At 40.3% G+C, this 25,208-nt stretch overlaps 1 protein-coding gene across 1 annotated transcript in view; it reads right to left on the reverse strand.

The window, feature by feature from the left end:
* The window catches only part of TNRC6A (trinucleotide repeat containing adaptor 6A), a 101,476-nt gene that overhangs the window by 45,414 nt on the left and 30,854 nt on the right, over positions 1-25,208 (reverse strand). Inside the window, 2 exon segments of the mRNA XM_043560266.1 lie at positions 868-1,272; positions 22,929-22,950. Of these exon segments, the coding sequence (XP_043416201.1) occupies positions 868-1,272; positions 22,929-22,950 (427 nt within the window).

Here is a 25,208-nt window from a genome sequence, read left to right on the forward strand (position 1 = left end):
AGAGAGAGAGAGAGAGAGAGAGAGAGAGAGAGAGAGAGAAACTCTTGCCGGGATGGTTAGTAAAGGCTGCTCGGATGAGAGGCAGGCTCGTAGCGCAATTAAGTGACATGTCCAAAGAGCCGGGATTTAAAAGCCAGGTCCATTTGGCTCTAGAAACTTTGTTCATAACCAGGATCTGCTAGTGTTTGCATGTGTGGGAGCCTTGATTCTCCTCAAGTCTCTATCTGGCTTGTAGTAAATGCTTCAAAAACAGTTTGAAAAATGAAGGGACAAACCATCAGAGCCCGTCAGAACATGTTGAAACAAACCGAGCTTTGAGAAAACTGTAATCACATACACTTCCTGCCTCACCACCCTTGCTGATCTGTGGCAATAACTGAATGGGTGTGCTGTCTGAATATAATTTCCACGTGCAACAGTCTTTTAATGGCACATGGTAACGGAGTGAGGTTAGGCAAGTTAGCTAATGTCTTGGTGCCCCAGTTACCTCTGTTGAAAAGTGAGGATAAGAACAACTTATGCCTCACAGAGCTGTCAACAATTAATTGCAATAATGTGTATAACTGCTTAGCACATCCCTTGGGGGAGGGTGCTCAATCTGAGCTACAGTTTTATCGATTTAAGCTATAAGCTACTTACTAAAATGGGTAGAACCTGGAGGGACAGTGATTAATCATTTAAAAAGCAGGATGGGCAGTCAGCTTACAGGAAACATTTTTAGGGTTCCCCATTCATAACTCCCTGCATGGAACTCTTATTTGCAGACACTGACGAACACAAATACACCCCCCAAAAGCCATGAATGTATACACTTGCTACGCTGCTAATGATGACAGTGGGAGTCTCGTAAGAAATGCCTTCTCTCACCTGACTGGTTTTTGCTGTTCTGCACCTCTCCGTTATTTTGTGGCTGTTGATTTGTTAAAGCACTGCTTTCTGACTGGCTGCTTAACACTTTAACAGCAGATCCCAGGTTTGCTGCTATGACAGGAAAATGCTGACCCCTCTTTAGAAGCTGTTTGTGTTCCTGGTGGCGAAATCGTGGTGGTACTTCCCGAGGATACCGAGGCAAGGCCTGTGGTGGCTGCGGCTGCGGCTGCGGCTGCTGCGGCTGCTGTGGCGGCTGTGGCGGCTGCTGCGGCGGCTGCGGCTGCTGCGGATTGTTGGCTGTGGCTCGCTTGGCATTATTATTAGTGCTGGTTGCTGTGGAAGTGCCGTTATTAGAGTTGGCAGGCTGAGGCTGGCTTACACTGGGCTTTATCTGTTCTGGCACTAATCCCAACAAAAGAAAAGGGGTGGAAAAGATTAGCCAGTAAAGTGTACCTCCACAGTAAGCCATCTAAGTAAAAAGGCACTAAGAAAAACAACCCTAAAGGAACGGAAAGTTCAAGTGCGTGAGGATATCCTCACTCACAGGCTAGGGTTTTCTTAGGAGAGAGTCAAATTTTACTTCTAACTACCTCTCCAATAAGGGCATGGACATCATCAGCACCCCCTGGCCTGGACAGCTCATGCTCACCAGCTCCGTCCCATATTATTCTGATCAGAGAACAAGCACCTGATTGTACAACTAGAGAACTCACAGTAGCTTCAAGAACAAATGTGCTGAATTGAATTTTGGTAATCCTAAAAGAATCCTCAATTCTCTGGAAACTGTTCTTAATCTGCCTCATTTTTAATGTGTTTGGTTCCTATTCTTCATCTCTGAAAGACTGAACACAAGTAACAGGTAGAAAGGATAGAAAACAATCTGACGGTTTCTTTAAAAACAGACAAAGTTAACAATATTTTTTGCTGTTAAAACATAAAGTCTCAAATAGGACAAACTCAGAACGGGGAAGTGAATACAAAGATAACAGAATGACATCTATGAAACTAACCAAAATGGGAGAAGTAACATAGATAACCTCTCTTAAGGAGAGCTGAGAAATAGCCATTTGTCTACTGTATGGACAATCCGAAATTATAAAGTATATTTTTAGACCCTTAAAAGAGATCAAATAAGTAAACAAACTGATGGAAAGGACTCAAGCCGGTAAAGATATACCTAGTCTCTAAACTACATAAATGCCGCGTGGTATAAGAACTTTCAGTGCTGGATGGACCCAGGTTTTAATCACAGTGCTGCCTTTACTGAGCTCTGTGTCTTTGGACAAGCTGTATAGACGTGACTGAGCCTGTGGTCTCCCCCGTCAAAGGGGTAACACCTATACCCTGCAGAGCTATCCTCGAGTTAACTGTTACTGCTTACAGAGCACCAAGTACAAGGCGATACAAACAACGGGTATCTGTTAATGATCGGCACAATACCACCTTCTGCGGCCGTTTAACGTTTCCGTGAGAGTTCGACACATCTTTACAGATGCCACTGTCAGACAAATAAAGTGAAATGTATCCATGTGACCAGTGAGGATGCTCGGAGAAAATGCTGCCCAAGGGTTGAGAGCTCCAGGCCTGAAATTAGAACAGCTGCCACTAGAACTGGGTCGTCTGTGTGTCTTTCACCTTGCCCGTACAGGCAGTGTTGATCTAGTACCCAGCACAATGTAAAAACTCCACAAGCAGAAGCTATTCTGTGGACCAAATACAGGAAATATTTGTTAAATGCCTACAATGTGTATGATGGTGTGATAAAGAGGTCACCGGTACCATTTCCAGCAGCTACCTGCTCCCCCGTCCCCACCCCCACCCCTCGCAGCTCTAGAGTCTCCTTCATGTAGGTCTGGCCTCACTAACCACCTTCTATCTCCCGGCCACTGGTGGAGTTTGTCTACGTCACTAATACTAGTATTCTTTAATACGGGATCTGGTCTCTTATTTTTTCATGTGATTTTGATTCCTCTAAAGTAATACAAGCAAACTGTCATTCAGGAGGACTGCACTGAAAAAATTACAAAATTACATTCCATCTATTGCTTGGAATCCCTTCCATTCTTGAAGGCAACCAAAAAACCTCACATTAATAATTTGAGCCAAGTACATTCTAGGTCTAATTACTTTATATATGAAACTTTTGTCTCCCAGACAATTTAATGCTCCCAGAAAGCAGCAATAATGTATATTCCTCTGTCACAAGGAAAACAAGGCACTAGAATATTCTAAAGTACCTCTGATAAAAAACACAAAAACTCCAACTCAACCTTTGCATGTTTAGTACAGGTTCAGCACTGTATCTGGCAACTGAATGTAACCTTGTAATAGGGTTATCCACTGCTAAAACACAGGCTTGCCTGCCACTGTATTACTAAAAGGAAAAGACAAGATTGTAACAATTTAAAACCCAACGACATTATTTATATGAGACAGCAACAGGAAAATGGTCTTTAATACATTCAAGGAATTAGAAGATAACCTACAGGCAAACACTTGTGAACGATTAATGTGAATAATGTAGGAGAACCTTAACACTATGCCAAAAGTGACCAGGAATTCAGAAGCAGTATTTCTGTCTGTCACCCGGCAGCCCCATCCCTGCCTCCAATTCAGACAGCTGCTGTACTCCTCAGTCGAGTGTCATGGGGAAAGTAAGGCCGAGATAGGTCCTCATTTCTGGGGCCAGAAGAGTTAACTAAAACCAGTAAAAATATTAAGACAATGTAACTACTGATTATAAAACTGAACTAAATAATCTGAAGTGAAACCCCAGATATAAACATGATGCATACTGGAAGAGTAAAGAAGTTAACTGCGTGTGAAGGTAGGGTGGTAAGGATGGGGTTGCTGTAACAGACATAATTACTGCATGATTTTTGGCTAGTGTGTTTGTGCAGTTAAAATTTAGGTTAATTACATCAATAAATATCCAAACCACTGAAAAGAGAAAAAAAATGAGCAAATAAGAAAACTCAATCCATTCAAAAGATACAGAAAATGCAATTAAAAATAATTATTTCAGAATTGCAGTTAATATGAAATATAGACTAAGATGCCACGCATGAGCTCCAAACGATCTGTAATCAAAATAAATGTAAATGAGTTAAATTTACTTATTAATAAAAGCTCTTTAGCTTTTTTAAGAAAAGAAAAACTTTAAGGAATGTACTTTGCAAAAATCACTTCTAAAACAAAACAATACAGGAAGTTGAGGGGGAAAAGTATACAGATATATGACCAAAAATGCTAACAAAATTTAAATAAAAGCAATATTAATGTCCAGTTTAAAAAAATTCAATCAGAAAATCATTATAAAAAACAAGATGTTGGGGCGCCTGGGTGGCACAGTCGGTTAAGCAGACGTCTGACTTTAGCCAGGTCACGATCTTGAGGTCCCTGAGTTCGAGCCCCGCGTCGGGCTCTGGGCTGATGGCTCAGAGCCTGGAGCCTGTTTCCGATTCTGTGTCTCCCTCTCTCTCTGCCCCTCCCCCGTTCATGCTCTGTCTCTCTCTGTCCCAAAAATAAATAAAAAACGTTGGAAAACAAAACAAAACAAAACAAAACAAGATGTTTCATACTGATAAAAGAAACCAACTAAAAAAATTTAAACAGCTAAAAGAACCTTTATATACCAAAACTTAGTATCAAAACATGTAAATCAAGTGGAAACAGAAAAACTGGGAAAAAAGGCAAAACCATCTACCTTGATGGACAGAGAACACCTTTTTTGACAAATACCGATGAAACAGTATAAAAGTACACACACACACACACACACACACACACACACACACACACAATATAGTACTGAAGAAAACACCACTATATTGCAAAAAGTACAAATAATACAGATGACATTTCTGGATTACAATGCAACCACATTAGAAACAACAAAACTAGCAAATGAAACAGCCTTAAATAAATTTTGAGCTGAAAAAGAAAAAGAAATACCAAAACTGTAGACTTACCAAGAAAATACTAGTGAAAACAAAACACATGATAAATTTTAAGATACAACTAAACCAATGCTTAAAGAAAAATTCCTAGCCTTAACTATTTTCAACAAACAAGAATGAATAAAAAGCATCTTATTGAAGTTAAAAAATGAACTAAATGAAGCATAAGAAGGAATTAGTGGAGATAAAAGGAGAAACCAAGGACTTTACAAAGTAAACCAGTAACTCCAAGGTGTGGCTTTATGAAAAAAATAAACTGGTAGTTAACCTGATTTTTTTAAATTAGGAAAAAATGAGATGATTTTCTAAAATTAAGATATTTCTTTAGGCTCAACTCTATAATTAACTCGAAAAGATGGAGGAGAGATTTAACTCTGACCCTGAAAAAGGCAAGAAAATAAACAGTAATTAGAACAGAAGAAATGGAGGAATTTATGAAATCACCCATCAGGATCAGACAGTTTGACCAATACTGCCATTCAGTGTTTTTTGTTTTTACTAGAATACTTCTAAGAAACATGTAACTTTAAGTCTAATGCTATTTAAATCGTTGAAGAGCACAGCAGAAAAGGGAACACCCAACAGTGTTACCAGGAAGTCTGACAAAATTTTAGTAATCCCGAACAATGGGGAGAAAAAAGAAATACAAACAGTGCCGGGGATTAAAAAAGACAGAATTCCAAATGTAAACAATGTTCCATAACATGGCTTGGCAAATCTTTCCTGTAAAGAGCCGGATAGTAAACATTTTATAGGCCATATAGTCTTTCAACTACAACTCTGCTATGGTAGCACAAAAACCAGCCACAGACAACACATAAATGAATGGATGTGACTGTGTTTCAGCAAAACTTGGAATACAAAAATAGGCACTGGGCCAAATTTGCAAGCTATAGGCCCAGTGTCTGCCCTATAAAGTGTAATTTACCCAAATGAGCTTATAGAGAAGATCCTAGAACAACATCAAAAAAAACTGAAAAAAGTCCTCCAAGATTTACCTCTCTAAAAAAAGCACCAGGCCCAGATGACTTTATAGGGAATGTGCATATAAAATCTTCAAGAGGGGCACCTGGGTGGCTCAGCTGGTTAAGCATCCAACTTCAGCTCAGGTCATGATCTGGCGGACCATGAATTCGAGCCCTGAGTTGGGCTCTGTGCTGACAGTTCAGAGCCTGGAGCCTGCTCGCATTCTGTGTTTCCCTCTCTCTCTGCCCCTCCCTGCTCTCTCTCAAAAATAAATAAACATTAAAAATAAATAAATAGGGGCGCCTGGGTGGCGCAGTCGGTTAAGCGTCCGACTTCAGCCAGGTCACGATCTCGCGGTCCGGGAGATCGAGCCCCGCGTCGGGCTCTGGGCTGATGGCTCAGAGCCTGGAGCCTGTTTCCGATTCTGTGTCTCCCTCTCTCTCTGCCCCTCCCCCGTTCATGCTCTGTCTCTCGCTGTCCCAAAAATAAATAAACGTTGAAAAAATAAATAAATAAAAATAAAATCCTTAAGAAATATGTCCTATCAATCTACACAAACTGTTTCAGAATAAAGAAGTGCAGGTTCAAAAGACTGTCTAGATTCAAATCTTGGCTCTGCAACTTACTAGCTGTATGACCATGGGCAAGCCACCTAAGAACCTGTACCTCTGCTCCCCTCATCTGTAAAACAGGGGTAAGTATTAATACCTCTACCACACAGGGTTGTTGTGAGGCTTTAATAAGACAATGGATGTAAAGAACTGAGAATAGTACTTGGCCCCTTGCGAGTACCCAATAAATGTTAGTGATCCCTACTGCTGTCTAGGTTAAAAAAGGGGGAGTAAGGATGACCCTCAGATTTCTGGCCTGGAATGTGGGTAGACAGTAGTACCATCTACCAAGATACTGTAATAGAAGACAAAAACTAAGTTTGGAAAATACGTGAGAATGAGCTTTGGTTTTGATGTTAGGTTTACTGTTTCTGTATGACAGTAATTCTCAAACGTTTTGGTCTCGAGACCCCTTTGTGCTTTTAAAAGTTATTGAGAACACCAAAGATCTTTTGTTTATGTGGGTTAAAACTATATTTACCATATTAGAAATTTATAGAGATATTTAAAAATATATTAATTCATTTAAAAAATAAACTCTTGGGGCGCCTGGGTGGCTTAGTCGGTTAAAGCCTCTGACTTTGGCTCAAGGGCTCAAGCCCCGCATCCAGCTGTGTGCTGACCGCTCGAAGCCTGGAGGCTGCTTAGGATTCTGTGTGTGTGTGTGTGTGTCTCTCTCTCTCAAAAATAAACATTAAAAAAAATTAAAAAACACAAACAAAAACAAAAACAAAAACTCTTGGGAGTGCATGGGTGTCTCCGTTGGTTAAGCATTCAACTCTTGATTTTGGCTCAGGTCATAATCTTACGGTTCATGGGACTGAGTCCTGAGTCAGGATTCTCTCTCCCCCTCTCTGCCCCTTTCTTGTTTACTTTCTCTCTCTCTCAAAATAAATAAATATTTAAAGAAAAAAATAAACTCTTACACGTATATGTATTTTCGCTGAATGAATATATATTTTCTGAAATAAGTTTCCCAAAACAAAAAGAGAGTGAAGTGTATGCATGCACTGTTTTTACATTTTTCCAAACATCTTTAATATCTGGCTTAACAGAAAGCAGGTCGATTTCACATCTACTTCTGCATCCAATTTGTTGTGACATCCACATTATGTAGTCTCTAGAAAACTCCACTATGTACTTATGAGAAAAAAGAGTGAAGACCACAAGTAAACTTCCTATCATCATGAAAATAGTGTGACCTTGTGAATTTCATGGAAGTTTCAGACAGCCTCTGGGGAGTCCTCAGATAAATTCTGAAAACCACTGCTCTAGAATATCCATGTGTAGAATGCAGCTGAACATATGGTTCTGAAGTTCGGTGAAGTATGAACCAGAAAAATCAACTTAGCATTCAGCAGAGAGGTGGGAGAAAGGTGACGCGAGCAGCAGAATGAGAAGCATCACCGAGACCCAAAGGAGAGGCTACTGTAGCCGACAGAAGAGCAGTAGCGGCCAGAGAGGCAGGACAGAAAGCGCTTTTAAAAATGGCCTCCCTATTTACTCAAGCAGGGACTTGTTCCCCAAATTCTCCCTGTCCCTCCACCTTCAGGCAACAGGTCTGACAGATTATCTACTGGACAGCATTCAAATGCATCCTTATCATCTCCAATGTCACTGCTGTGATTTAGGCCCTCCAATTTACTCTTGCAAAAACCTCTTAACTTGGTCTCTGGGGCTTCCATCTTGACTCCCCTCCCCAAATCTATCATCTCTCTGCCCCAAGTTGTCTGTATCATTAAAGTGCTTTCAGAAATCATCTAAAGTCCTTAGCATGGCCCCAGTCTACCACTTCTCCAGATTCATACCCCATTGCATAAACATGCATTTCCTTCTCTCTCACACCAAGAACCTGCCATACTCCAAAAGGTACCATTCTTTTTCAGGATATTCTTTGTGCCTAAAATGCCTTGATACTTTTCTTTTTTTTTAATGTTTGTTTATTTATTTTGAGAGAAAGAGAGACAGAGAGAGCACATGAGCAGGGGAGGGGGAGACGGAGAATCCCAAGCAGGCTCCACACTGTCAGTGCAGAGCCTGACGTGGGGCTTCAACTCACAAACCTGCGAGATCATGACCTGAGCCGAAACCAAGGGACGCTCAACCGACTAAGCCACCCAGGTGCCCACGTCCTTGATACCTTTCTTGAAAATCTTTCTCTCCACCTTTCCTAGGAAACAATGAACTACCCCGCAACCCCTCCCCAGGTTCTGCCAGCCTTAAAAGCATTTTATGACAAGCAATTTCCCCTCCTCTTTCCTATAAAACTCTTAATGCATCTCTCGTCCTGCACATGCTTAAGTGCCGCCTTCTTGCTCCTCCCCTTTATCACTGGCATTCCCAAGCACCACACACGACCAAGAACTACTGGCTGAATGAACAACCGAAGAACTGTCAGCATGACATGAACCCAAAGAACAATGTAGAATGATACTGAAGATGAAACACTGAAACAGTGACTTTTTTTTTTTTTTTTTTGGGACAGAGAGAGACAGAGCATGAACAGGGGAGGGGCAGAGAGAGAGGGAGACACAGAATCGGAAACAGGCTCCAGGCTCCAAGCCATCAGCCCAGAGCCTGACGCGGGGCTCGAACTCCCGGACCGCGAGATCATCACCTGGCTGAAGTCGGATGCTTCACCGACTGCGCCACCCAGGCGCCCCAGAAACACTGACATTTAATCGGTGGAAGAATCAAGAACTGGTAAAGAGAGAATGATCAAAAGAAGAAAGAGTTAAGGACGATGATGGTAGCTGGCTGGTATGTTGCTGAGTAACTCAGTGGTTAGAAATCTCTGCTCTAAACAAACAAACAAACAAACAAACAAACAAAAAACCCAGAGCTGGCATCCACAGAACAAGTTCAGTAAATATGATTGTTTATCTGGGAAGTTACCCTAATTAGCCACAACATCATGTTATCCATAATACCAGAAAAATATTTTGAAGGAATTTCATTAGGCCAGTACAAAACACACATACCCACTAAAACTTGTTTATTTTACATTTTTTTGCCATTCTGTGACCCAACTGGTCTTTTGTACAGTTTAAGCAGATGGACAAAATTACTCATGAGAAGAATTTAAACTGACATTTTCCTAAATCGTGCTCCAAATCAAGACTTCCCACTTTGCAAAAAAACCGAAAGAACCAATGTGACAATTAAATTATTAATTTGTGCTACTTTCATGTGTTTTGAGATTTCTTATGCACAAGCATGCTATCACTCTGTAAACTGGAAGCTGCTCTGAAAAACGTCTATTAACTGGGGGAAAAAACCCACAGCAATTGTCCTACATTCAAGTAAAATACCAGGACTAGATAAGAGATATTTAATATCCAAAATCCTAAATATACAAGTTCTAAATTTGTAAAAAAAATTTTTTACTTATTTACTCAGTCATTAGAAATTAAAATTACATGAATATTTACTTCTTTTAATCTTTAAGATAACATTTTAAATGCCATCTGAATATATTTCAGAAAACAGTAAATAAGAGAACTTCCTGTTGGCTATCTACAAGTTTAATAGAAACAATAGTTGAAATACAAAGCAGCCATCAGTATCATGAATTGCTTACCAAACTCCCCAAAACATGAATGACCAAATCTTAATACCTCAAGCCCTTCCTTTAGTCCTACCCTTCCAAAGTCTATAATTTAGCTTTGTGTATGAGTCTTCATATTGGCTACATTGTGAATCTTCCAGAAATACTGGCATAAACAGCAGGCATAGGATACAAAAATGCCATTTGAGACATGATTTCACTTTTAACAGAATGAAATATTACATTGACCTCCAAAACATAGAAACCATATACAGATTTGTGTTTGAATTCTTAAAAGATTTGAAATAGTTGACATCACCAGTTTAAAATAATACTTAGTAAGTATCTATAGAATACACAGTGCTTTTAAAGACTTCTTTTGGCAAACTTTAAATTTACCTAAAGTAAGGGGCACCTGGGTGGCTCAGTCGGTTGGGCGTCTGACTTCAGCTCGGGTCATGATCTCACAGTCCGTGAGTTCGAGCCCCGTGTCAGGCCCGCGTCAGGCTCTGTGCTGACAGCTCGGAGCCTGGAGCCTGCTTCAGATTCTGTGTCTCCCTCTCTCTCTGCCCCTCCCCTGCTCACGCTCTGTCTCTGTCTCAAAAATAGATAAAAAACATTAAAAAAAAAAATTTACCTGAAGTAAGCATGCCTACCCTCAGTACATGTCATCATACAGGAAAAGACAAGTGTCAAGCTCTCTCTGAAGACACATGGCAAAAGCACCCATGAAAGGGCCTCGGCTGGAAAATGTCATTCTCACATAAGAGCAAAAGTCCAGGGTTGTCCTAAATATTTCTTATTTTTATAAGAAAAAACACCCTACCTTCTCAAACAAGTATGGGGTAGGTGTAATTGACAAGATAAAAATGTACTGACAACAAGCCAGAGTTTCCAGAAATTAACATTTCTAGCTGTCAATAATTAGGCTCAACTCCAAATGCTTGATGGTTAAGAAATTCTTACCTTTGCTCAAACGGTATTTTAAAAAATAAATGTCACCTATAAACATTCTTTGAAATCTTCATTACAGAGAATGATTTTATGCTCTTAAAAGCCACAAAATAGGGGCGCCTGGGTGGCGCAGTCGGTTAAGCGTCCGACTTCAGCCAGGTCACGATCTCGCGGTCCGTGAGTTCGAGCCCCGCGTCAGGCTCTGGGCTGATGGCTCAGAGCCTGGAGCCTGTTTCCGATTCTGTGTCTCCCTCTCTCTCTGCCCCTCCCCCGTTCATGCTCTGTCTCTCTCTGACCCAAAAATAAATAAACGTTGAAAAAAAAATTAAAAAAAAAAAAAGCCACAAAATAAAGTAACTTCTGGAAGAAAAGTCAACATGTTACAAACTAGTATATTTAAACTGTAACTGCTCATCAGGCAACACCACATTCAAGATTTGTCTTTCTTCCCTACTGTTAATGTTTCCAGTAAGTAATTATAATCTCTTTAAGCCTAAACTCTCAAATCAATTATTCTAGCTGCCGTGCTAAAATAATACGGTAGTTTTCAATAGAATCTGCCTCATGATCAGAGGAAAAGCAAACCCATACGAGTGAAATCAATTCTTCCTGTTTTCCTGATTAGCAGCAGTAGCAGCAGCAATGTCACAGGGGACAGAGTTTCAAAAAGCACAAACCTCACAAAAACTTCAAGCAGATTAGAAAATTCTCTACACCAAGAAATTCTAAAGAAAGGAACTTCCAACTTCTGTTGCTTTCCCACTCCATAGCTTTCTGCAGGAAATGCAGAAAGGCACAGTGTCACTGAACTGCTATGGAGGTACAGCTCACCAACTTCCCCTGTATTTGAGGGACAATAACTCAAATTCCATCTGCTTATATTCTAAGAGGGACAGGAGGGGAAAGAAGCAGCCAGCTGGTTAAACAATGCAAAGAGCGTTCTGGTCAATTAAGATGAGCCTAAAAATCAAATTTATCTAAAACTTAGCCAAACTTTGTACTACTATAAAAATCCTCTTACTCATTAATAAACACACTGGAGGATTTATAATATATTTCCCCTGTATAATATACATTCCCTGTCCTATACTGACTTTGGTGAGTTCTGGAGTGCTGAAGGGCACTGAATGGCACAGAAGGGGCAAGTCTGGCTTTTAAGTTGATACACACAGATGTAAATGCTAGAATTTTCACTGTGGACAAATGGCTGCAGTGTTAAGTGCCACTGGTCAACCTGGACAAAATACCTAAATGCCTGCCAATCCATCAGCTTCTGTTAATCCTCAGCAAGTAGGCTGAACTAGATGGCTATTTAAGAAGTTGAAGACTTAAAAACTAATATGAACTATAACAAGCTGTATTTATATTTTACACAGGCGCAAACAAATCTTAATATATTTGTTATAAAGTTATTAAAGTAAGGAAAAATCCCAAGCAGCATCATAAACAACTCAAAATTAAATACTGAATTTAAAATACATATTAAATTGAACTCATTTAGTTGTAATTCGCTTCACATGCCCTAGAGAAATGGGAAGCATACCTGTTCCCCAGTTAGGAAGCACCCACTTCTAATCCCTCAGGGAACGTGATCTTCCTACTCAAACATTTCCCACCTCAAATTACTAACACAAAGAGAAACATAGCTGATTTGCCTCCATACAATCCTCAACTCTTCAGCAAAATGCCTGAGCAATCTGTTCTACAGTACAGATCTTCTCTAACAGCTGGAGGATATCCACACAACATTCACAGCATGGTATTTCCAAGATCTTTAGTTAATCTATCCATCAAACCTTGTCCTGTAAGTATGTGAGATTCGAAACAATGGGATGATGGGAATAGTTTTCAGGCAGATGTACACGCTTTCAAAGAAAAAACAAGTCAGACTGCCCTTAAGTCTCTTTCATAACTTAAATTCTAGAAGTGATCCTTAAATTTGTTTAACTAGTGCTGTTAAGGGAAAGTTGTTTAAAAAAACAGATTCTTTAGCCTCACAGATAAATCAGAATCTATATTTTTTAAAACAAATGTCACATGTGGTTCTCATGTCTGAATAAATTTGGAAAACTGTTATGACAGATACTGTAGGAATATCTGGAGAGCTTCTGAGTTCCATTTGTGACTCAAAAAAAAGAAAATACCTAACAATTCAACTAAGAGTTAGTAGCAGGAACAACAAAAGTCCCAAACACACTGAAGCTTAAAAAAAATTAAGGGGCGGGGGGGGGGGGGGGGATGTCACCAAATTTATGCAATAAAGAAATTGTCATAAATTACTGAAGATAACAAATTATTTAGGAAATACAGGATGGTTAGTTGATCTGTCTTAATTAGAAAAAAATAAAGTTCAGATAAATCAGTTAATAATGTCATAAAGTGCTGGCATTTTTAAAAGCTTTTAGAAAAGAAGCAAATTTTTTTCTAAATCTGGATAAACAGCAGGCTTTATAAAAGTCAAGTAATCAAAAAGTAAAAGATTGTTAAGTTTAACCCAATGAAATTATGCAGTGCAACTTATTTTTTCAAGGGTGTGTGTGTGTTTATTCCAAATTAAAAGGCAAACTGGAAAAATATTTGTCCTTTGGAATACGTTAAAGGGATCCATTCTCTCTCCCCTCCCACTGCCTACCCCAATTTTCCCTAACAGAGGGACGGAAAAGAGGTACTGTTTTGGTTTAAGGCCCCTAAAGCTAACATAGGGAAATATTCAACAGAGCCACTAGAATTTAGGGCCAGAGTTCAAGCTAAGAGTATAAAAGTTATTTAATTTTGCTTTTCTTCTTCTGACTATATATTTTTACATCCTCTGCATACATATACCCCCTTATGGGATCTAGTATTGGGCAAAATTTAGATATTTTTGTCTGGTATCTCACCCTCAGAACAACTTCAAACATATGACATAGTCTGTATGTTGGAAATATTTCCATCAAATATATCAGACAGAATGCTAATAAGCGTATTACACAAACAGCTTGTGCAAGCTGATAACAAAAGCTCTAGGCCCAAGGGGTGAATGGGTTACAAACAAGAATGGGTAATTCATAAGATGAAAAAAGTACAAGTGATTAAACACGATATTCCATTTTACCAATAAACAAATGCAAATCAAAGCAATAAAATACCAATTTTGGCCTGCCAAACTTATAAAGATGTTATGCCCCATTTTCATGCTGCAAGACATACTCCTTGCACGATGGCAGAGACGCTGCCCTGTGATTCACCCAAGCTGGGTTGGGCCCTACTTTAGCGAGAGGAAAAACCAAATCATCGTCTGGGTGAGGGAAAGCCCTGAACTGACCTGGACACTGTATGTGGTTTCTGGAGACTGAGACTGCCAGGACACTGCACAAACACAGTGGTGGTAATTAAAACTTACCAAGTATCAGCTGGATGCCAGACAATATAGCTGGTATCTATCTTCAGGATTCTATAAACTTGAAATAGTATTTCCATTTTTACAGATGAGGCAACTAAGGCTTAGAAAAAGGCTGCCCATGATCCAACATCTACTAAATGGCAGAGCTGAAATGTGAAACCAAACTGGACCCCCAAACCAATGTTTCTCCTAGTATAAAGTAAGTTTCCTCTTACTTATAAGAGCAAAATCAAACTCTCTGAAAATACGGAAATCACTGATTAGGGCTTAGCCACTCTAAAAGCTGCAAATCAAAAATTTCTATCATAAGGTGTCTATATTTAGCATTTACTAACCTCTGGCCCAGTGATTTATGTTCTATATTATTTCATTTCCACAATATCAAGTAGCCTGGATTATCTCTTTTTAACCAAGTCAAACTGAGGCTTAGGGGTTGAGAAACGTGCCCAAGGTCACAGAAATAAGAATACAAAGGCGATATTCAAATCGAATGCTATCTGACTCAGAAGCCTGGACTTTTAACACTATGCTGTGTTTACGCTAGAATTCCAAGATTATCATCTTCAGTAGAAGATTCAATACTTTCTGCTTCAGGCCAAATGCTGTCTTTATGCACTATTTTATTAAGTGCGTTTTCACTAAGACTACAACACTGAGCCCGCTCGCACTCAGTACGCATTCTGAAACACAGCTACTACTCTTATTAGAACTAAATGAAGAACATAAAAGTGGAAATTACGACCTATGCTGTGTTATTTGCTAGTCTGGAGCTTTCTCTTACCTGGTCATAGCTGATAAAGCTATTCTTGCTAATCTCTCCTGACTTCTCAAAAATTTAAACCAGAGGACTCCGGGTTTGTTTCCTTTGAAACTGAAGACCTAACTGTTGCCAAGGCAGAATCTCAGGGTAGGACACAACCTCAGGATACTCCCACAAGCTCCCCAACAACTATGGGATCATTGGCCACTGCATCTACTTTCCAACAACAGTTTGCCTGCTGACTGCAGGGATCTCTGCTTCTCTCCTATTTCCTGTCTTTGTCCTGCCCCAGCCTCATCACAGATCTCTAAAGTTACAAAATCTTTCATTTCTACTTATTTTAATAATTTACTGGCATTTATAAGCGAACATACCTACGTTGGCTAGAAATAAAATGTTCCTTACCTTACAAGCAAAAAGGGGTCCTTAAGTGTCATTACCTCATTGATCACATAAATGTAGATTTACATGTATAAACGTATATAAATCATTTCTCTTTCTCAACAGGAGGAAAGGAAAAATGGTGGCTTTGATATACCTAAACAGAGTAATTTTACTATTTCCCTGGGAAGCAGAATTTTCCCCTTCCAGTTAGTGCAGAGCTACAAAAAGAGTTACTTACAAAGCTCAAAGACACCTCCCACGAGAAGAAACACCTTTGCCATTAGTAAATTCTTCACCAACAGGAAACTTGCTTCTCCTTCAAAGAGGTCAGCACATATTTGCCTTCAAAAAGTTACCAAGATGGCACATCTGGGATCAGAACCTGGTCTGTCTCTATGACTTAATACCTGCCTATAACATAGAAGTCGTGTTTCTACATTATACTATGTGTGTGTGGGGGGGGGGGGGGGGACACTGCATGAAAGCCCCAATTCTAACAGAACTTCCCAACCTGTGTGACAAAGAATCACAGGTGTGCTGAGGGGAGGAGCACCTCAGCGGCTGCACAACCAGACTCTCTGGGACTGTCAGCCTCAGCTGGGGGTTGGCCACTGCTGTTTACCTTAACAGCCCCACCAATACCATTTCCACGTGAGCCACTATGTGATCAGGTCAGGCAACACACTTTGAGTCACATCTTTTTGGGTCTCAGCTTCTCCTCTGAAAATCTATGCAGCACAGGAATTCTTGGCCAAGCCACCAAGTTCCTGAATTTCAATATCACAGGACTGTGACTGAAAAACTTAAGACCTTATGAAGGAATAAGCCGAAACCACAGGTAAATATATTTACCTAAATATAAATATATTTACCTATATCTGCACTAACACAAAGATGAGAATGGGAACACAGTGGGGGACAAGGACTTGGAGTTGGTTTTGTCATGAACAACACTGACAACAGTACACGAGACGGGATCAGACACAATAAATACTTCATGAACGTTAAATGAACAACAACAACAACAACAACAACAAAACAATGACACTTTATGGATCCTAACTTTGGGAAAATGGGTTACCACACAATTATTTTGCATTTATCTTTGTTTCCCAAAGGTTGTGAAACATAGCTGACACTGGCAGTGACGATTAAAAGAAAAAGCAAAGAAGTGCTTTATTTATTAATGAGAAGGGAACAAATTACACACTTTTCTTCCTTGGGCTGAAATTGAGTCATTTCCATCATATTCCCAAAGCTAAACTGTGTCAGCTTCACCAAAGAGCATACTAAAAAGAAGGGACTCTTCAGAATATACTTCTCCATCCTTCTGAAGAGTGCGTGACATGGAGGCTCTGCGGTTTTTTGGTCAGAGTCTCTTTACATCCTCCTTAATTAAGGAGCTGGAGCAAGGCATTCCAAGCTTAATTAGAAGTCAGGTTTTGTACCAAAAAGGGATTCATTCATTTTCACTGTGTGGAAGTCTGACACACGGTGAAAGCTTTTAGAAAATTGGCTTCTTACTTGGTCCTCAAAACTCCCATTCTTTTTCATCAACTGAGATGAAGTAAACAATTTCAGAGCTTTCTCTAGTGATTCTTGAAAAGCCAACCACTTTATACACTGCAATTGTCAGATCCTTCCCGATTCATGAAATTATGCCGGTGATAACAAGTTTTTATTTATTTCTCTGTGCTCAGGGAAATACCATAAAAACCTGTTAAAAGATCTCTCTGGAATATTTTCAAAACATGCTTTAGGGGTGCCCGTGTGGCTCAGTCGGTTAAGCATCCACTTCAGCTCAGGTCATGATCTCACAGTTGGTGGGTTTGAACCCTGCACTGGGGTCTGGGCTGACAGCTCGGAGCCTGGAGCCTGCTTGGGATTCTCTCTCTCCCTCTCTCTCTGCCTCTCCCCTAATCGCGCTCACGCTCTCTCTCTCTCTCTCTCTCTCTCTCTCAAAAATAAATAAATAAACTTAAGGGGCACCTGGGTGGCTTAGCTGGCTAAGCATCTGACTTGGGCTCAGGTCACAATCTCCCGGTTCATGAGTTCGAGCCCCGCGCCAGGCTCTGTGCTGACGGCTTGGAGCCTGGAGCCTGGAGCCTGCTTCAGATTCCTTGTCTCCCTCTCTCTCTGCCCCTCCCTCACTTGTTCTCTCTCCCCTCCTCAAAAATAAAAAATAAAAAAAATAAACATTAAAACATGCATTTATTTGGTTTATTCAGTGAATATTATTAAAGCATGGGCAATAGCGTAGCCTTCCTGTTTTGTCTCCCATGTAAATACAGGGCTGTTTTCAAAGAAAAAGCAGCAGTAGAGCCCAGTAGAGTCAGTCCTCAAATCCTGGCTCAGACACTCAACAGCTGCATAACCAATAGGCAAGTTACTTTTCTTGGCCTCAATTTCACTTCTAAGTGGTGACAATACTATCTACTTTCATAGGGCTGCTGAAGGGAGTAAATGCAGACTTAACATTGTGCACACACACTGATAAAGCCCTACTCCCATATTAGTTTTTCAACATCCTACTTCACAAAGACTCAGAGTTCCCAGCCTGCTACCCTGGCCTCTCCCCTGGGTCCCACACATCTCCCCCAATTCAATAGCTAAAGATTACTCTTAGCACATGAAGCTTTTAGGACACTGCTCCAGTATGTGTTCTGAATCACTGGTGACTACTCATTATTAGTGATTAAATATTCAGAATATTTCCCTTGGTTAAAGTAAATATAAAGCAGTGCCTGACACACAGTAGGTGCTCCAACTTAGCTATTATGGTGTCTCCAATATGACTTGACATGTAGTCAATTTAATAGGTCTTGAATATTTTGATCATTCTCTAGGAGCAATGAAGTTAAGCAATGAAATTGTGTTTGATTAAAAAAAAAAAATCCTCTAAGGCTAGAATTGAGTAAGAAGGGGCGGGGGGGGGGGGGGGGGGCGGCGGGGAAGAGACTGAGCAAGAACAAAGGCTTCCAAATGTGGCAAGGAACAAAAATGTGTTTTAAATGTTGATCCAATTTTCATTAAGAGTTTTTAGTTAATCCAGAAAGAGAACAGCAGCAATAAACTATGCTTCCCTATGTGAACACCAGCAAACAAAAAAATCATTATCCACTATTTTCCATTACTGCTTCCATCCCAGCCTCCCTTCATCTCCTTTTCAGAGCTCTGAGGTTTGTTACTCTCTGGAATATAACTTGCTTATAAAAATCACCTGAAGAAAGCACTGGTGAGAGAGAGAGAAAAGAAGGAGGAGGAGGAGGAGGAGGGGGAGGAGGGGGAGGGGGAGGAGAGGGGAGGGAAAGGGAGGAGGAGGGAGGGAGGAGGAGAGGTTAGCTGTCAAAAATTAACAGTGTTTATTCTTTTACAAGGAATATATAATCAGCATGTTTTCAAAACAAGCCAGTGTCAGAGCTGAAAAGCTGCTTTTAAAAAATTACTTTTCTTACTCAAGTTCCCAAGGGTGTTGTGAAGCAGGGGAATATTAACTCCTTCCCTGCCTTTACATTACGTAGGCCACAGGGCATTCTTAAAACTTATCCATCTATTCGCATACCTCACCCTAAATTTTTCAGCATTTGACTCCCTTGTTGTTTGAAGGAGAAACTCATACATATTTTTAAAAGACATTTCAAATATTCAAACATTCAAATATTCATGCTCCTTACAGTTTTTCAAAAAAGTTCAAGTCACAAGGTGAGAATAAAACTTTCAAGAATTTCATTATGTCTCGCATTATGTTGGCTCACATTTTTATCCGATGAGTTATGAATCCACTGCACCCAGAAATAAACACCTACTTGTCTTCATGTAACAAAGCTGGTCAAGAATTTAATTTATGATACTTTACAAAAACCCAACTTTGATATAAACGGTCTTACCACAGGGTGAAAGCAACATGAGTGTTATTTAACCAGAAATGGCAGTAGCCTTAGAAAGAACAGCTTGTTAAAGTCAGAACTCTCTAGAGGGTGCTACAGCCAAACTGGTAATGCTCAGTCTGAACACTAAGATCTTGATTCTTGACAATCAAGAAGGCTCTAGAGCTATGCGACCTAATCAAATTTAAAATTCAGTTCCTTGGTCACAGCTTTCTGCCCCACAGCCCTCTGTCACATTTCTGTCAAGTATGTGATAGCCACAAATAACTCAACCTGGGCCTGATACAGACTCTAATATGGAAAGACAAAAAATGCTGCTGACAGTATATTCTGGATTATGTGGATTCTCCTGATTTTTAAAGGTTGGCAATCAAAATTTTAAAGGATAATAAAAATACTGTGTGGAGGGGCGCCTGGGTGGCACAGTCGGTTAAGCGTCCGACTTCAGCCAGGTCACGATCTCGCGGTCCGAGTTCGAGCCCCGCGTCAGGCTCAGGGCTGATGGCTCGGAGCCTGGAGCCTGTTTCTGATTCTGTGTCTCCCTCTCTCTCTGTCCCTCCCCCGTTCATGCTCTGTCTCTGTCCCTCCCCCGTTCATGCTCTGTCTCTCTCTGTCCCAACAAAATAAATAAACGTTGAAAAAAAAAAATTTAAAAATACTGTGTGGAGACCAGAGGAGACTGAGGAGACAGGACAACTAAATGCATTTGTGTATCTAGCACAGGATCTTAGAAGAGAAAGAAGTTAATGGAAGAAACAATGAAATCTCAATAAAGTCTAGAGTTCCGTTAATACCCACATCAGTTTCTTAGTTTTGACAAAGGTGTCACAGAAATACAAGATGTGAATCATGGAAAAACTGGGTGGGGTGCACATGGGACCTCTACTACCTTTTCAACTTTTCTATATAGCATCAATTATTCCAAAATCAAAAGTTTAATAAACAATAACAACTGTGTGTGCCAAACCTGTCCCACAAGCCTCCAGTTTGTAATCTCTAAACACCACGAATCCCAAATCACAAACACCTCACAGATATTATACACAGCACAAATATAAACAATACATTCTCATAAACGAGAATAATCGTGACCAATTATGAAGGGAGATGCCATCAGAAGAAGGGTAAAACGAGTAAAACGCTGGCAAAACGACATAATGCACCTTGAAGGGTTTCATAGCCTAACATTCTCAGAATTGTGCAAAGTCTAAAATCTAAAAGGTTCAAATATATTCATATTTTAAGTATAGGTGTACACCCATGGGCCAGGCAAAAATCGTAAGATACATCATAATAGCCTAAGAAATCGGGAAGGGAGGACCAATGGCCACTGGAGCGATCCGGCGGACGATGAGCTCTGAGAGTCTGGAAACATTGAAAGGGCCTCCTTGGCCGAGGAGTTGGATCAAAAAGAAACAGAAACAGGGATGAACATGAAAGAGAGAAGAATGCTCTGCCAAGTATAAAGGAGTGAGGGGCAAACAGCCTGGTTAGATCATGGGAGGTCAGATCAAAGAGGGCCTTGAAAGCCAAGCAGAGAAGTCTGGCCTTGAAGCAGGGCAAAGGGACAACGTAACATCCCTACAGAGGGAAGGGGTGTGAGGAAAGCAGAGCGTGAAGAAGATGAATTTGGTCATGTTCCTACTACATTAATTTGGAAATGCTCACCCCCCTGTATCATTCCACACCCCTGTAACTTTCTCACATATCCAGGTTCAAAGCCACAATGTCACCCTCAATTCCCCCTCTGATCTCACCAGCTGCAATCCTACAAATTCTATACCTCACACATCTTTCATCCATCTTCTACCCCTGCTGCCAAGACCTCAGTTCAACTCGTCTTTACCCTGTCTGCTCCTCCTCTTCCCTCCCTGGTACTGTTTCTATTGGGGACACTAGACACCACTGACAAAGAAACATTCCTGAAGCATAGCTTATGACCGTGATCTTTGCTGGCTCTCCACTCTCTCTTTTTTAAGACTCAAATCAGTAGCTTACTTATTTTTATTTACTTTAATTCCAGTCCCGTTAACACACAGTGTTATGTTAGCTTTCGGTGTACATAATACAGTGATTCAACCATTCCACACGTTGCCAGGGCTGGCTCTCCACTCTCTAACCAGCAGGAAGCCCTACGATTTCCCCCTACCTCCAGGTCTATATTCTGTCACTTCCCCCAACACTCCCACACTTATTCTCTCAATACTCCCTCTTCTTGTCCACCTGCTTCCTCTGCCCAAAGCGCCTTGCTTCTCTTAGCTCCATCTTCCAGCCAAGACTTTCCATGCACAATGACCGACAGCTTTCAAAAAAGAACAAAAAAACAAACCATGTCACTCTTCTGCTTAAACTCTTCCATGGCTCCTGTCTATAAAACGCACGTCCAGGCTCCTGGGTCCACAGAGCATGTAAGGCCTCCATTGACCTAACTCCTGCCTATCCCTTCAGAAAAACCCTTCTACCCTCTACCTACTTACTGCTGGGTATTTAGTGCTCTAGGGATATCCACTGCCGGTATCATCACATTATTTCTTGTCTCTGGACCTTCAATCATGCTGATCCCCTCTGTCATTTCCTTCTTTCCTGGGTTTGGCTGTTTCATCTTTTAAGATCCATCACCCCAAGGAGATTTTCCTTACCTGCACCCCCCCCCCCCCCGCCTCCTCCCTGCGCCTTCCTGTCCTGTGTTAAAGAAGCTAACTGTCACTCCTCTGCATCCAGGACAACATCAACATTCTTACTTGAAGCAAATCACCTCGTACTATCGTTATGTATAGGTGTGTCCTTCTACTGCCGCTTTCTCCAGTAAAACGTAAGCTAAGACTGTTCTTATTCACTCTTACACACTTGCTCCTAATAAGCATTACCTTAACGAACGCTGACCTCAAATAAAAACAGGAGGTACTGGCTGCGTATCTCAACCAAATGTAGAGGACATACTTCGGATACAGCTAAAAGTAAAAACTCAGAATCTTCGAACCTAACAAGTTCAGCATCTGAGAGCCCTACACCTTTCATTACCAGGCAGTCAACTCCCGGGAGGGCAAAAAATTCGTGATTCAGGATCTGAGAGGAATGAGGATCCTGCCTCCTCACCACCCCGAAGGCTTTTGCTTGACATGTACCGGGAGCTGTTCAACCCAGCAAAATAACCATGAGGTTAGCAATCCACTATTCTTAGTAATTAGAGAGCGGGCATCATCGTCTGCCTCTAGGAAGGAGTTGGGGACAACTGTATACAGAGACCAAGGAATAAAGCAAGAGAGGAGGCGAGAGTCTCAGAGGTAACCCCAGATAAGAAGACTTTTAAATGGAAAACTGAAGGGAAGGTACATGTGCTCAAAGACTCAAATCAAGGGAGTATGTTAGGAAGTGGTGTTCAACCTAGGAGACAGCTGTAAGGTAGGTCTTGAGGCGGTATATTTTAAAAGTGGCAATCTACACCACAGTAACCATTAACCCCAAAGGACGTCACTGAAGAAGTCTGTCCCCACCCCTCTCTTCTTTCATGCTCTTCACTCTCCCATCCTGGGGGTTAATAAAAATGCATATCAACAACCTTTATGAAAAAAAAAAAAAAAGGATAAAAATAGCTTTAAACAACGTACCTTTGATTTTTTGTTCAGTGGCCTAAAATAAAAACAAACAAACAAAAAACAATGTAAATATGAAACTGAAAGAAATGGATTGTTATGATAAAATGTTCATATATTACTATTACATAAGACATATACACTTTTATTAAGGAATTTGTCACTCAGATGAACTGCATAGGAAAAGATATGCAAAGAAAGCATGCTTTTCCCACAGATGTGCCCCATTGTCTCTGACACAATGTTTAGTAATAAAAAATTTTGAAATGTTTCTTTTAGATACATAGCAGAGAAGACATCATTGTATGATAGTAAATAAAAAAAAAGGGACTGCACTGTTCTCATTATTTAGTTTTTAAATGATTTTTATGTAACTTGTCACCTTTAACATTTCGTGGATCTACTGAATTTTGCGTATGTTTAAATGGCTTCAAAAATTCTTCTTTCAAATGATAAAAGATGGATTAAGTTTTCTGGAAGAAAAGCTGAAGTGAGGTTAAACATGGTTAACTTTTAAGTATTTCTTAGTGGGAGAAAATACATCAAACATATCTGTCGCTTCTGACACACCCGACGATTCAGTAAGATCACTGTGTTCAGAAGCTGAACTGCCACAAAGCCCGCCTTTCCGTGCCTGCCCCATCGCACACCCTGAAGTCTCCTCATGAGGAGCAAGGGCTTGTGACTCCAACTTCAAGGGCCCCCAAAAGAAAGAAGTGATTACAGACAGAGGCCACAAGCAAAAATCAACTTTTTTATTAAGACCAATTGCATGGGAGTCCTAAAAATAAAAGACACGAGGAGAGGCAGGGAGGTGAGGAAAGACCAAATAATTAGTAGCTGAAGAACCAGGAATTCTTCCAAAATAAAGACAAGGCTTTCCTTAAGTGCCATGGGGCATGATAATTTTGCTTAGTCATATGAAAGTACTGTCATTAAAAATATCATTTTTTGAATTAGATCATTAAAGAACTAGGTGGTAAAGGACTATATGGCAATTACCCTACTCCTGAAGCCACACTGAACAATCTTCCCCTGGAGAGGCAGAGTCAGTGTGGCCAGTGAGCTACTTTACCAAGCTTTAGAGCACTAATGCTGTGGCAAATAATGGAGGCCCATCTTTTACTCTACATGGATCAAAAATTAAAAAAACAAAAAACAAAAAACAAAAAACCGATGGAAGGACAATGGCAAAAGACCAGTCAACTAGCTTGAACCCTTTATTTCTGGAGACATTGTTTTAAAATTTGATGGTAGAAAAACAGTCTTATTAGAGAGAACTTGGTATATGAATAGTTTATGACAAGTACTGTACCGTGTCAAACAATAAGATACCTAATTTTCTGAAGCCAAAACATTATAGCACAAAAATTATTTTACATCCTAAACTTAAAAAAAAAAAAAAACCCAAAAAACTCTCCTGGTCTCTTCCACAGTTTACTTCCAAAGGAAACTAAGTTACAGAAGCCACGACCACATGACTAAATCCCAAGATGGACAGCCAGCGTTGCTCTTGTAGGCCTTAACATAAAGGATGTGTACTCTCCAACTCCTCTGGAAAAACGACTCCAAGTTGCTTCAGAACAGCCAACCTCATTCAGCATTCTGTCATCTACAGAGAAGGCACCAAGAAGACATCCAAAGGTGTCTGCCCATCAGGAAGCTGACTACCACAGTAAAGGGACGGGAATAATAGAACCCAAGAGCGCCTAACAGATTAGGAGGAAACTGAACTCACATGTGGTCCAGGGACCTAGCGTATTACTCAGACTATTAAAAAGAGAATTTCCCAAATGGGATCAGTAATTTTAAGAGTTGTCTGCACTGTTCAAAATGGTAGCCACTGTCCACATGTGGCTGACCCGTGAAATAAAGCTAGTCCAAACCGATGTGTAAAATACCAGATTTCTATTTTTTAGTATTTAAAAAAGGTAAAAATATCTCATTAATAACAGCCATATTTTGGATATATTTGGTTACATAAAATATATTAAAATTAACTTCAACATTTCTTTTTTACTTTTACATGACCTTGTCATTTAAACCCTCTGGGCCTCAGTTTCCTAATTCTTGAAATGGGGTGGGGGAGGAGGGCAGGGGAGACTGGACCGCCTACCTTTCAGGGCTATTAGGAGGCTCAAGTACAATATAAAAGATTTTTTTTTACAACACTATTCAAATGTGAGGTATCACTGTAGGACAGAATTAAAGGCTTCTGTCAAATCTAGAAGCAAAATTACTTCCATATTGAGTATTTTTCCCTTAAAAACACAAAAACAGGAGCACCTGGCTGGC

Source organism: Prionailurus bengalensis, chromosome E3 (assembly GCF_016509475.1).
Source record: "Prionailurus bengalensis isolate Pbe53 chromosome E3, Fcat_Pben_1.1_paternal_pri, whole genome shotgun sequence".
NCBI lineage: Eukaryota > Metazoa > Chordata > Mammalia > Carnivora > Felidae > Prionailurus > Prionailurus bengalensis.